The sequence below is a fragment of the Notothenia rossii genome, assembly GCF_949606895.1.
Source record: "Notothenia rossii genome assembly, chromosome: 9".
NCBI classification, from domain to species: domain Eukaryota; kingdom Metazoa; phylum Chordata; class Actinopteri; order Perciformes; family Nototheniidae; genus Notothenia; species Notothenia rossii.
In genome coordinates, this window is record NC_136907.1 from 10352104 (window position 1) to 10366646 (window position 14543).

Consider the following 14543-nt stretch of genomic DNA (forward strand, 5'->3'; position numbering starts at 1 on the left):
ATGTGTTTTAAACAGTTTAATCCCTTTGTGAATTGTTTCCACTTGCGCCGTCCTTTAATTTCTTCATACAGCGGGAATTCAAATTAATGAATCCTGAGTCCAATAACCATCAAAGTCACATAGTGCTCCTTAATTACACTTTCATCCTCCTTTAACAAAATACTTCACAGTCATCCAGTTTGTGACAGTGGTTGTAGCATTTTTGAGACTTCTAAACTTTAATTAACGGGCGCGCAACTTCCAACCGGAGTCATTTGGGGGGACTCTTGGGAAAAAAGTTGGGAACCGCTGGTCTATATGATAGAGAACTGTAGCGGATACGACCGTTACCGTTCTCGTGTGGCTCCAGCTTTAGTAGTTGAACTATCACAACAGAGCCAGCCAGCTAACCAATCAGAGCAGACTGGGCTCTGGTTTCAGACAGAGGGTGAAAAGAGGCAGATGAGAAAAATAAAGACCTTTCTGAACATTAAAGCATGGAAACATGACACAGTAGAGGCACAAAATACAAATATTTCATTTCATTTTTATTTGTTCCGTTCATGGTATGCACAACTTAATGTTTAACAATTACTTACAAAACATGTCTCTATAAACACACCATACCCAAAAAGGAGCAGGGAGAAGAAAGTCATCTTATATTACCTGCCCCTTTCTCAAAAAAAAGTAAACAAATAGACGGTCTGTCCTTCATATTTTGTTATTCTCAGCCAATCATTACAGTATTATAGGAAAATAAGAGAAACAGAAAAGTGCAACATCCTCATCTGACTCCTACCGGAGTAGAATTCAGATGAGGATGTTGCACTTTTCCTTGTACATGTGATGTTTTTTTTTTCTTTCCGTTAAAGGTGGGGTAGGTAAGTTTGAGAAACCGGCTCGAGATACACTTTTTGTTATGTTCCATGGAATGCTCTTAACATCCCGATAGCAATGAATATCTTAAGTGCTTTAACAAAAAATCCATAAAAAAATGTCATATGTGGAAGCCGTAGTTCTGTAAAAAGCATGACCTAATAGGGTCCCTTTAAGAGTTGGGAGTAATTATAAGCATTGTTGTTGACTTATAAATCCCCACAGCTTTATGAAAAGTGTTGTGTGTCCTGATTATATTTTCTAACATGATTGATATTCCGGCCTCCAGCCAAAGCTTAGCATGGCTAAATGCCGTAGGAATGTGGAGAACTTCTTGGATGCCTGTAAGAAGCTGGGTGTCACACAGGTAATATATTAAGTATTTCATTACTACTTACTTAAAGAAATTGTGTATTTTGTTTGTTGTGAGGGAATTGATCCTTTACAAAGTTATTATACAGAATAGAATCCTCATTTTATTTAAATACTGCGACTTTTGCAAGGTTGCTTTTACAAATAAATGTAAGCAGTAAAAAAACGGTTATTTCAGCATAAAAAAGGCAGTAGTTTAATTAAATGCACTCATTTACAAGTTTACAGAGGTACACATGTCCAGGGGTGAATGTTCTAAATATAATATGCAAATATCAGTTTTATAGAGAATTAGACAATGTACTGTTACTAACAACTCTCACACATGATTTAGTCAGCCACAAAGATTCCAAGGTTTGCCATGGAAAACAAGCAACAGTTTAGATTACAGGTTCATTTAATTAAACATTTCACAGTTGGAAAATCTCCCAACCTCAGCAAATTAAACTATAAATAATCTGCTAAGATAAAGTGTAACTGATGTGTCTCGACTCAGGACAAGCTGTGCCTTCCCCATCATATCCTGGAGGAGCGCGGCCTGGTGAAGGTTGGCATGACGATCCAGGCTCTGCTGGATCTGCCACCATTAAGACCCACCCCACTGTCAGCTGTTTGACAAGAGCCCGAATGCTGCGTACAACCCGCAGCCCTCCAGTCGACCCCCCACCCCCACCACCACCAGGGAGCAGAGCGCCCCCCTGGGGGAGGATCCATCAGGGGTCTGCTTCTGCCAGACTGAACCAGGAGATAGGAGGGGAACTTCCTCTGTCTTTTTATATGATGTCAGCTGCCACCCTACTTCCTGTCCATCAGATTTCCACTTGTATACTGTTCCTAGTTGCTGGGGGTCAATGTGTGTTCCTGCGCTGCTTGGACTCCCCGAGGAGAGACAGAAAAGATCCAATGTTTTGATGAAGACATGTCAACATGCTCCGTGCTTATTGAACCTGCAAGGGCCAGTACTGAGAACATTTCCATGCTGGTGTGTGAGATATTGGCGGTGAGGAGATGACAGAGATGTGACTCACTCTTTCACTGAAGAGATCCAACCTTTAGTAATTTTGCTTTGCATAATCTCACTTCTGTATCTGCTCCGAAATCCTGACTATTGCTTTCTTGAGGGAGAGGCAAGGCGTGCCTCTGAAAAAGTATGTCCACAAAAAACATTTTCTTTCTGTAGGTCATTAGTCATTTGACTTTCTGGGTGTTTCCTGTTGAAAATAATTTTAACAAAAAATACAAAGCTGCACGCTATGACATTTGACCACTGTGAGAACATGTGTTGGTTGTAGCCAAAAGCACAATGGTCCTGTTTTATAGCATTTTTTTTATTGTTCGTGCAAGATTTCTGATAAATATTCTGTCATCCGACTTTTCTAAAGCTTTTATACTTTCTTTCCAGTCATTGCCAAATATCATTGCCAGTTTTGTGCCATAGTCGACATAAATCAATCCACGCAAACCTTCCACACATGGCACGCTTGTATCTTCCTGCCAGGCCGCCCTACTGTTTGAGCTTTCTTTTACAACTCATTATTTCAGGGAAATTCTATTATTTACGTATTTATTCTTTTGTTTTATTTTTATATGTTGTTGCTTTTTGCATCCTACCCCTTGGTACCAGTGTGATGCAGCTGCACATATAGATCTCAAATATTTCGTTTTTTTTGTGCTGAACTTGTTAACTTTGAGAAGGTTTCTCAACTTAGTCCAGACAGCAGCAGGTCACCTTTTTAAATTAGGTCTCCAAAATGCTGAACAATAATAGTGGAAATTAAAGTAAAGATTTATTAATCAATAAATATAAGTATCAGGAGTCAACTTCAACTTTCACTAGGACTTCATTATACTGTTCTGTCAATGATAACGGCCAAAAGGTTTTTATTTAGGTGCTTTAATGGTTTATTTTACATATAGAGTGACTATTTGAGAATTGAAAGACTCTATAACGTGGACATTTATCAGTGACACGTTCAATGACCTCTGGCTTTGATTAAAAACTTGCTAGTTATGCTACCAAAGCCCATGTTAACAACACAAGAAGCAGAGCAGAGCTTTTATGTGTAGTGAAGACAAAGCTAATCATGATGCAAAAAGTGCCATAAAGTACTATGAGGTTATTGTCTGTATTGCTGACACATATGGGACAACATTTTGAAAGTCCACAAATGCCATCAAATTCAACAGAATTGTGCCTTAAAGGGGCGTTTTTTGGCTTGCTACACTCTAATTACACTAATTACCTGGATTACACCTTTCTCTCCCTGTATTTCTCTCTTCTCCTTTTTTCACAGGATGTTTAAGATGTTGTGCAACAGAAACAGATGTTCTACTTTTCAGTTCAATGTCAAATAACACAATAGTCTACTATTCATAGACAAACAAACTCTGATAGGGAGTATCTGAGGTTATATTAGGGCTTGTTTTTCAGCTTATTTTCATAGTGTCAGGTTACACGTTGAATGTTGTTCTTGAGAACCTCAGCCTTCTACAGTACTTGCCTGGAATGACAGATTTTAAGATTTCATTTTCCAAGGAAGTAATGCAGGATGGATACCAAACAATCCAGGGCTCACAGTTCATTATGCTAAGTGTGAAGTTTGCACGAGTCTCATGTCACGTCCTTTTCTTCTGCAGACTACTATCAACAATCAGTTAATAATACCCTGGTCCATTACACTCCTTCAGGCTGCAGCAGTGTACAGTGAAGGTTGTCTTTAATGCTCACTTTATATTTATCATTACAATTTAAAAAACATGGACACATGTTCATAAAGTGTGCAACAGCGTGCTGCATCTTCATAAGCGTCTACATAACGTATAGCCCATATTTAGCACTTACAGTATAACGAAACACAAGCATAATCTGAAGTGTAAACTAAGAAAGTGTAGCTAACAGTGCTTCGTAGCATCACAGAAGCTGGTTGGTAATTTTTCGACAAGTAAGGACAACAAAGGTATTATTACTGAAGGTAGCATACTCACAAACTCTATGTCTTGACTTCCAGGTTTAGAGGCAATGAAGGACAGATGTGTCAAATATACTTTAGCCAACAATATTTGGCCATTTTTTACTGTAGGTTTGTATTGCTGTACTATATGTTACTATAAATATTCAAATGCTTTTTTTAAATGACTCAGTTTCTTTGCATTTTGGAGTTAGGTGAAAAGAAATGACTTTGGGATTGAGTTTGCATTTTCAAGATACTGGCACCGAATGAATCAAGGCACATAAGGGGCTCAAAGACAAACCACAGAGAGGTGAGTTTTATTGGTTTAATCATGTGTGGTAAAGTGGTGTAGGATTAATAAATATACATACGTGTAAATTGCATGGAAAGGGAGAGCTGGGCAAATTACCTTGAAAGTCACTCGCCTGTGAAAAAAACGTTTGTGGCGACTTCACAACTTGGAAATAATAATGGGTTCCTTTGTTATATCCAGGGTATCATGCACTGCATGCCTGGGCCCGGTACATCTTCCTACATGTTTTCAAATGAATATGGTGCAAGTTTGTTTGCTTCTCTTCTACAACAGTTTCCTTCAGGTCGTTGTTACCTTACAACCTGATGTATTTACCTGTCAGCCAAACAACTGTGACTTCTGTAACTCTGTTTTTAAATCTCCCAATGATGCCTTACTCTTTACCTGCTTACACTACCGCATGCTGATCTTTCATTGCTTTATCTAAGTGCCAAATAATGAAGGTATCATTTCATCGCAGCCTTCAGTGTTTGAGCAAAAGCATAACCATGGCACTGTCAACAATGTAGACAGATATCTAGCGATGCTCTAGTTGCAACGAGCAGTTGAGCTTAAGAAGGCTTTTGTTATGATTTTAAACTGAAATCGAAATGGTATGTTTAGCAGTGATAACCAAGATTTTTCTTTCAAGGATATGTTTGCATTGTTTAATCTTAAAACTGTTTAACTTTAGGTTGTGTTTCTTTAAAAATAATCTGGACCGTGAACATTGTCCCTGATCTTTTAAACTGGAGATTCATCAAAAGGGGATTTCTTCAGGCCCAGTATGGACTTCAGGAATGATTTTAGTGATGAATATCTTCCTTTACGAACATATGGGCATGTGATTAAGTCCAAATTGACAGCTATTTTATTTAAATGTTGACCCTATTTGGAGGAACGATGCAGATGTGAAAACTGTACTGATGAAATGTATTATGATTGCTATTTTAAACATGCCAGTTATCATCTGTCAACATTTCGAGTTTTACTTTAAGAACGGTTCTATCGATTGGGCAAGGCTTTTTTATGATGTATCGAAGCAAGTTAGAAAAGATGCTGTTTATTGGTTTTGGGAAAGCCAGTGATGGATCATGCCCTTTTTTTCCGTTACACTTCCTTTACAGCACCTGTAACAAAAACACAATAGACGTTCAGAAATGTGATTTTCGATGTTATGTGTTAACCTCAAGCGGTGTTCTGCCTCGTTGCACTAGATCTGTACCTGTCATCCTTTTTTTGTATCAGACCTGCCCTCAGATTTATATAATCTAGGATTTAACAACTGTCATCTCATCCAAAGAAAACAGTGAAACAGTGAGTCATGTCTAAATACTACACTGCCAAGACAATTTGAGCGTTTGTATATAAGCGTTTTGTATTTATTTGTAATGACTCAAATGCATGCAAGAATAACAAATGGCTCAAGCTGAACTTCTGTACATATCATCTGTAAAAAATCCAGGGATTTCTTAAAAAAACATGGTCAATATAAAATAAAGTCAAATTCTTTGCAGCCCAGTCTTTCTTTACTTTACATGCATTGACCTCAGGATCTGCCACATACAGTCACTTAAAGGGCCCTATTGTGCTCATTTTCAGGTTCATAGTTTCTTTGCTGTTTCAATGCTTTAATGTTCAAAAAGTGATTGTTTTTTCTCATACTGCCTGTGATGCAGCTCCTCTTTTCGAACCTGGTTGTGAAACCACAACCCAGTCTGCTCCCATTGGTTAATTGGCCGGCTCGGTTGTGATTGGTCAACCGCTTAGAGATGTCCCGACCCTTAGCCTATTGCGTACAATGTGTGGAAGAAGTGTTACATAGTGATGTCGGTATGTTAGAGGTTAACAAAGGAGTCCAATGGAGGCTTTACAGACAGGGGTGGAGTGTAGTTTAGGATTTTAGCCTCTGGAGACCATCTACAGAAAGGAGAAACCCCAAAAAAGCATAAAAGGGCCTCTTTAATGTGCCACCATCTGCTGATGCAGTTCTTTATTGTGGAAATATACCAGCTTGTTGTACATATAAGCAAAGATTCCCCTTGCGTGCATGTGATCATCTCCCTGTTCCAAGATGGAGCAAATTGTGGGAATGCTTAGTTATAATTATATAGCTTAGCGCAAGTTCTATCAGGATGACTGCACTTGTTATCCATCCTCTTTCAATGCCTCTAATATGCAAATCATGGGCGTCACTCTTTTGATCAAATAATGTTACCACAACCAGCCAGTCATCGTGATGCATGCCTGTCAGACTTTAGATCTATTCTACTCTCTGTTGACAAGAACTGACCTTTCAGGCTTCATGGCTGCAGCCCTCCTTCACCTTATTCACCTCCAGTCATCATATCCAGCACCCAGGTTGATCTCCTCACTAAATCCAGACCTTGTGCATCCTCTTCACCCCATCATCAAATACTTAAGATTGATATTGTGGCGTTTGGATACTTAGGACCCCAAAGCAGAGACTGACACAAATAAAGCTTCAATGTGTTTAATAAATCAAGCTAGTCCAAGGCAGGTACTGAAGACAGGGAGCTGGCTGGCTGCAGAAAGGTCCAAAAACAAAGCAGAGGGAAAACATGCAGGCAAAAACTCAAAAAGTTGCTAAAAAACTGCAAAGTGAACAAAACTAGACTCAAGGCTGCAGAAAGGCACTCTGGATGGTCCAACAGCATTTCATTCTCAGAGAAGTGAGGTGAGGGCCAGCCTCTTAAAGAGAAGGTTGATTAGGTGAGTGGGAACAGGTGTGCTTCATCTGCAGCCAGGAGAATACCAGCATGCCCCCTGTCACACACCAGCCCTGCAGAGAAGGAGAGACAGAGTAGTGAGGGGTAAAAGGAGCAACAACAGGAAACAACACAACAACCCCACGCATAAACATAACAGATATCACAAGGGGTTCTAATCACCTTAAGTGTCACGACCTCGACACAAACTGGAGAACCCAAATGCACGAACCAGAGACAAAGTCTTGAATGTAACAAAAATGTATTTTAATTTCAAAGAACAGATAATCCCTCTTAACAGAATAGTTACTGAGTTTAACAAAAAGCGCTCACAAGGAGGAAAAAACAAAGCGTAACAAAAAGAGAACTTAAGAATAACTTAAGACAACAAAAATAACAAAACCTGACATGAGTAAAAACTATCCTTTCTTTGCTGAGGCTTGGCACGGCCACTCGGGGAAACAAACAAGACAAACTGACACAGGACAGGGGAACACAGGACTATTTAAACATGAGGTGAGTGGGAACAGGTGGAAACAATCAGGGGCGGGGCAGACGCTGACGGTGGTGGGAAAACACACAAGGGGAGGAAGTAACAGGGCCTGAAATGAAAGACAAGAGGTAAGTACAAAATAAAATAGGAAAATGGAAAACGAGACATGACATGAAACACAGGGACTGACTAGAGATGAATGACCTAAATAGACAGACATGACGTGAAATAACATGAAAACCTGACTTGACATAAATACCTGACTAAACATGAAATTACAGACATAATACATTATCAAAACTAACACATGTGACGAGACACAACATTAAGGCTTTTCCTGATTGAAATACAGTTATATAAGCACTGTAAATCAAAACAAGAACACCAATTATAATCTAAAATTAGGTATCCAGCTGCTCAGGGTATGTATTTGTGTCTCTTTACCCTTAGAGCCCTTTTCAGCCTATGGCCGTTAGCACTACTGTATGTCAGCACTCAATCTGCAGGAATTTACAGTTATAACAATCAGGCGAAAGCATTTTTCTTGTTTAGGGCTTGGTTTTACAGTCAATGATTCACTTTTTGCCACTTTTCACTCTGATTTTGAATTGATGTTTAACTAAGCTGTACTGTTCTCACTTAGAGATATCGCAATCCACTTCGTTTAGACTTAATTTGCCACACAGCTCAACTAGGCTATAAACTGTAATTTTAGCACAAAAACTCTTTGGAAAAATAAATCATTGCAGCTGTCAAGTTGATCCAGTATGAACTTCTCACGTCATTTCAAGGAATGACCTGAGTGTTTAGATGTTACCAGTTCCATGGTAGTGTTATTGAGATTTGGATAGCGTGTCAGACTCAGCACCATAGACTTGTCAGCACTAACAAACAGGTACACACATGCTAACAATCATGCGTTCCTGTTGGCAGTATTTTTGTTCAGCTCTTTGCCCAAGTCCATAGTTCTCGATTCTCAACTGTATCATAGTTTCTCCTTTAAACCCAGCCCTCGTGCAACCCTCTCCTCTGAGTTTTGTAAAAGGTTTTCTTTGTCTTTACTGTGACGCTTTGGTTTTCCCTAACTTGTTTCACCTTGTGGGCTTTCCTTCTGATTCACCCTTGATTCACCTTGTCTGCATCTGATATGGTCCAGAGGAGGGGCCGGAGTCAGAATATGCAAGACAACAAGGGAGATGAGGAACGGCGCGAGAACTGGAGAATTGGCAGCAAGTGCAGCGCGCGTGCACACACACACACACACACACACACACACACACACACACACACACACACACACACACACACACACACACACACACACACACACACACACACACACACACACACACACACAGAGGTCATGCCAACCACGAAATACCAAAACACTTTGTCATAAGTTCCAGATTTTTGTCAGCATCACGTTCACTAGTAAAATGCAGAACCCTACCATATTTGCATAGCCGTGGGAACATGTTTCAAATGGGGGGTGCTGTGGGGATGACACCAGGGCTGGTTCTGACCAATGTGCTGCCCTATAGGCAAGATTTTAGCTGGCAATGAAAAACCTCTACAAAAGACCAATACACTACAAAAAGAGAAACATATTGACATGGTGGACAGCTTATATAACAAGGCTTCAAATTGATTTAGTGTTATAACATGTTTTAATTGGAGGGGTGGACTTCACATCCTGTAGGGGGGTCCGGGGGTTCTCCCCCGGGAAGATTTTTAAAAATGTTTAAAGTCAAATGCTTCAATCTGGTGCACTTTGAGCGCCCAATTACTAGACTGATCTAGAGGGTACAACAGATCAGTTTGCATTTTATTAATCAAATAAGTATGTGAACATTTCCAATAACCTACCATAGCCAATAACAAATAAATGAAACTTATTTTATTTGTATTGTTCATTCATATCTTATTTTACCAGTTAACATTTATTTATTTATGCATATTTTTAAATCTCTCCAGTTTTAAACAATATTTTTGGTTTACTGTCCTATAGTATACATTGGAATGATTTCAAACCTGTTTTGATTTATCCTAATAATTATAAAGGTGTACTTTGGAAATATTTGTTTCCATAAATTGTGATCAAAACGTTTGAGACTCACTGAGATAGACTCACTGAGATAACGTATCCCTGCGGTATCCCCTCTCTCTATCTCTCTCACTTTGGCTGTGAGTTGCGGGCGCCTGATAAGCCAACATCCCTCACTTTCATCACTACAGCGCCCAGCGTACAGGGCAAATGGAAAATATAACCGGGTTAAAAAAAGGGTGTTATCTTTACTTAATTATGAATGTTGTTACATCAAGGCTGAAAATTCGTTTTCTTTGGTATTATATCTTGTGGAAGTGCAGATCCCCTGTCCTCCACCAGGGGGTGCTGCAGCACCCTCAGCACCCCTACTTCCCACGGCCCTGCATATTTGTACATTATTTGTAGTTTACAAGACTGAAAGGTAGTTTCGGTCCTTGGGAGGCTTGACGGTCAACATCCGGTGTGAACAAATGTCAGTGAATTATTGAGATTCAAGTTGGTTGCCTTGTCTGCAGGAGATTCAAGAGATGATTATTTAGTATGTATTTGTGGGCAGACTTCCCGGGTAAAGTATTTTTTTTCCATTCACAAATTCTGGCAACATCGTAATGATTAGCATACACCCCCATGCCAGCCCCCTTCCTTCTCAGCACATCGTATTCTCGCCAAACAAAGTTGCGGATACGGCCATGTCTCACCGACTTCCCTCAGCAGAGTGAGACACCACCGGAGAACAGAAACCTCTCCCACCCGGAATATTCCCTCAGTGTTTGCCCACACACGACTGAACCTGCTTTAAAGGAACACGCTCTCTAACGCAACGTAAGTACATTGAGTTTGAATTAAAGTTATATTTATAGTTTATATTATTTAATTATACTTGATTTAATATTAAATGGTTAATTTTGTATCCATTTTTGGGAAGGTTTTTAATTTGTTTTCTTTATTTGAATCCTTTCAAACTAAATAGATCGTACAACTTCTATATTGTGTTTCTTTTCTTGGTTTTAAGAAGACACTTTGATGGCGAGTGTATCCTGGATGACTTTGATGCTGCTCTTAATAACCTGCAGGGATAGCATGCACTGCGATGGTCTTAAAGGTGGGTCCAACTTTGTTTACATCATATTTATCTTATCAGTCGCGACTCGCATGCATGACGAGGAAACCAGTCTAAAATAAAAGCTGATGCACTCACTCGGGACGCAAATTAAGTGTGTAGTTCTGCAGGTGTTGCAAGTTTGGGAGCTAATTAGTTTGTGCAAATGTCTACAAGAAATGTGTCTGAACACAAATTCAATATTAACCTTTGAATTAAAAAAATATATTTTCAATAAAAAGACACTGTTCATTAATAATTGTTATATATATGTTTTCCCCTGCAGTGGATCCTCCTGACGATCTTGTGATATCAGACCTTGGGCATTTCGGACGTCTCCAGATTTCATGGAGCCCCCCAGTCGGTCAGATCAGTGAGACAGAGTGCTCTCATCTCTATCAGCTGGAGTACTTCAACTCATACAGTGACAGCTGGAGTGTAAGTGGTCACCACTTTATTAAAATCTTATATGGAACCATATACTGAATAAAGAAACTATAAAATGTATAGTGTTGAATCACTGATTTCGTTTTGGGGATCAGTTCTATAAAAAACATTAAAGGGTTTTTTGCTGGTCTATTTAGAATTATTGAGATACCGTAAACATAATAAAAGTATGAGAGTGGAAATCAGCAGCAAAGCCTTATTCTTAGAAACATCCGTCATTGTTTGATTTCCTGCCCAGAGGGATGATTGACAATGAATTAACGGATTCTGGTGTTTAAGTCAGGTTGGAATGAAAAGAGAGAAGACTAATAATGTATGACTAAGATAATGATCTTGTCTGTGTGTGGTGGATGAATATGGAAATGCATGAATGAAGCTCAGACGGACCAATTGCACTTGGATTTAAAAAGTATTAAAATCCAGCATGCTATTGCAGCTTGAGTTTGAATATCATTTCACCACAGCCAAGTCTCATAAAGTATAGTATTATTGAATTTGATTTTAAACAGGACTGACTGACAATAACAGACTATAAATAAAAGCTAGGGATGTCCCGATCACCTTTTTTTGCTCCCGATCCGATTCCGATCATTTGATTTTGACAATTTGCCGATCTTTCCCGATCCGATCTTTATGCAATGCATTAAGAGAAAAAAAAGAAAAAAAGCATTCAAGTTGTCCCTTAAGGTTATTTTTTTATTTAAATTGGATATTCTATCCAACATGGATATAGCTTCTTTTTTTCACAGCAACATTGGATCAGTTCAGTTGTGCAGCATTGGATCAAAACAAAATAAAGCTTATCAGTACTCGTTAGCTTACTGCTACAATTAGACACTGCACCCTGCCCACTCTGTTGCCAGATTTGAGAGAAATACTGTAAGCAACCAGGTCTATGAAAACAAGCCCCAAAGAAGCAACACATACATGATGTTCTGTAATTTCAAACCAAAACTAAGGCCTCAGGATGACTTTAAGACTTGAACATGGTCATTTTTGTTTTGTAACATTGAATAAAAAATTTTTAAAAAGTATTTTTTTTAAAAAATCCCGATCCCCGATTTTTTTCTTCCGATCTTTTGAAAATCACGTGATCGGCTCCGATCCCCGATCACGTGATCGGATCGGGACATCTCTAATAAAAGCTTAAAGGGAAGAAAAGCGTCAGGTTTCCAGGAACCTGACTCAGAAATATCAAAAGGCATCGCTGTTGAGTGTGGTTAACACGAATATAAATTGTGATGTAAATACCATAGTTGTGTTTCTGGATTTACAGGCTATCAGGACGTTTAAGAGGAATTACACAGCCCAGTTTGATCTGATGAAAGATGTCAGAGTGAGAGTGTACACTTTGCTGAGAGGCCCGTGCACCAACGACACTTTGATCAAGAGCTCCAGCTATACGGAAGTGGTCCAGAAACCTCCCAGCACAGGTCAGTCCTGTCCGATGTTGGTAAAACATCAACATAAAAAAATGTATGGTTTGTCTTTGATTGGTGTTTATCACCTTTTCTTCCTCTAGGCGTTGGTACCCCCGTGCAGGATTTTGTCTGTGTTTACCATAACATGAAATACGTGGAGTGCAATTGGGGAAGAAGCCCAAAGCTGCCGGCCAACTCACAGCAACATCTTTATTTCTGGTATGTGATGTGACCACTAGAGAGACTTATAACATCTTATCACAGCCAATCCACCACTTTGGTTCAGAAAGAAGTATCTCTTAGATATAAATCTTTGAAAAATGTTTAAAGGTAATCATGACTGTAAGTTAGAATCATACAGACTTTGCTGATCCCTTGGCTTTGTCCACTTCTCTGACCAAACTGCCTCAGTTGTGCTGAGAATAGTTTATTATCCTAAAAAACAGTTCACTGAAGAGTTTTTGAATACCATGACAAGAATGCCTTTGTACCATGTGAGATCATCTTAAACCTCTTCACATTTCACTCACTAGCAATAAAACTGTTTGGCTGTTTGTTATCTGATCTGTAGGCACAAGGAGCTGGAGCAGGCAGAGGAATGCCCCACATATGTCAAAACGGGTGAAACCAGGAGCGGCTGCAACTTCACAGAGATCTCCCTCCCTGAATTCACTGATATCAACTTCTGTGTGAATGGCTCCTCCCAGGAAGGACCCCTGAAACCAGCATTTGTCTCCCTTCAAATCCAAAACCAAGGTGCATGCATGTTGGAGTAGTTAAACCACAACTCAGAGAGGGTAGAGTGACTACCGCCCTCATTGTTTGAGCAGGTGTTTTGGGGGTTTATCTGACCCTCTCAGTTTCCTGTAACAATCTGAAATCTGTTTCATAATTATTGTATTTTTTTCTGCAGTAAAGCCGGGAACAACAGAGAAGCTTGATCTGCGAACAAGTCCTGATGCGCAGCTGGATCTCCGCTGGAACAGTCCTGCTGGGAGGGTCCCTGCTCACTGCCTGGAGTGGGAGGTGGAACACAATCAAGAGGGACCTGATGGGAAAATTGTTTCGGTATGGTTAACTTATTATGAACATTGAACTTACCGGTACTAGAATCCTTTCCACATAAATTGTGTAATGCTCAACAGCTATAAAAATCCCTGCCAAGTCATTAGCATAAATCAGGATCAGGCCAACTTCGAGTCTTATACTCATATAGTAAATATTCAGAAACTTCCTTTACCGCACTATCTATTTTTAAAAAGTGCATTCCCATGTAATTCTTATATCAAAGACCTTTCCCAAAATGTCCATTTAGAGATTAGTTTGCTTGCTAAGCCTTCTTGGATCGTCAGACGCTTTGTTCATTCATTCGTTTGCTGATTCACTCATTTTACAGGACTAAGGGCAATTATCAGTAACGTTTTGTGCAGACTCAAAACCACCATCTGGGCAATGTGGAATATTGAATTGCCAGTGAACCAGATTGTGATCTCACACTTCCAGTAAGGCAGACAGATTCAATGGGGCGTTAGAAAAGAAGCACGGTTCACTTATTAACTTCAATGACGTGAGAAACCAAAGAACATGCAACTCTCCACAACTCCATTTAATTCAGATTTCTTTTAATTGAGCTTCACACATTGACAGTCCACACACACCTGAAATTATGTAGAAGGCAGGAAATATTTTCAGCATGACAGGATTTAATTTAATATGTATTTTTGACAAATATTGGGCGTCTAGCAATTTGGAAATTGTAATAGACTGTATCTTGATTTGGATATAATTTAGATTAACTTTACTTTTAGAACTTACTTTTTTATAGTTTTATTACGTT

General features: G+C 39.3%; 2 protein-coding genes across 4 annotated transcripts in view; both read left to right on the forward strand.

The window, feature by feature from the left end:
* The window catches only part of lrch2 (leucine-rich repeats and calponin homology (CH) domain containing 2), a 40050-nt gene extending 34064 nt beyond the window's left edge, over nt 1-5986 (forward strand). Inside the window, 2 exon segments of the mRNA XM_079648675.1 lie at nt 1145-1222; nt 1724-5986. Of these exon segments, the coding sequence (XP_079504801.1) occupies nt 1145-1222; nt 1724-1843 (198 nt within the window). The 3' untranslated portion in view covers nt 1844-5986.
* A 4148-nt stretch (nt 5987-10134) lies between these two features.
* The window catches only part of il13ra2 (interleukin 13 receptor, alpha 2), a 6974-nt gene continuing 2565 nt past the window's right edge, over nt 10135-14543 (forward strand). The window contains exons 1-8 of one of the 3 annotated variants that reach the window (XM_079651547.1): nt 10135-10304; nt 10454-10561; nt 10752-10841; nt 11125-11276; nt 12562-12718; nt 12808-12925; nt 13278-13462; nt 13620-13774. In XM_079651547.1, the coding sequence (XP_079507673.1) occupies nt 10763-10841; nt 11125-11276; nt 12562-12718; nt 12808-12925; nt 13278-13462; nt 13620-13774 (846 nt within the window). In that variant the 5' untranslated portion in view covers nt 10135-10304; nt 10454-10561; nt 10752-10762. Of the gene's footprint in view, nt 10562-10751; nt 10842-11124; nt 11277-12561; nt 12719-12807; nt 12926-13277; nt 13463-13619; nt 13775-14543 lie in introns of all 3 variants that reach the window. The other 2 variants (XM_079651546.1, XM_079651548.1) reach the window with 2 other exon arrangements.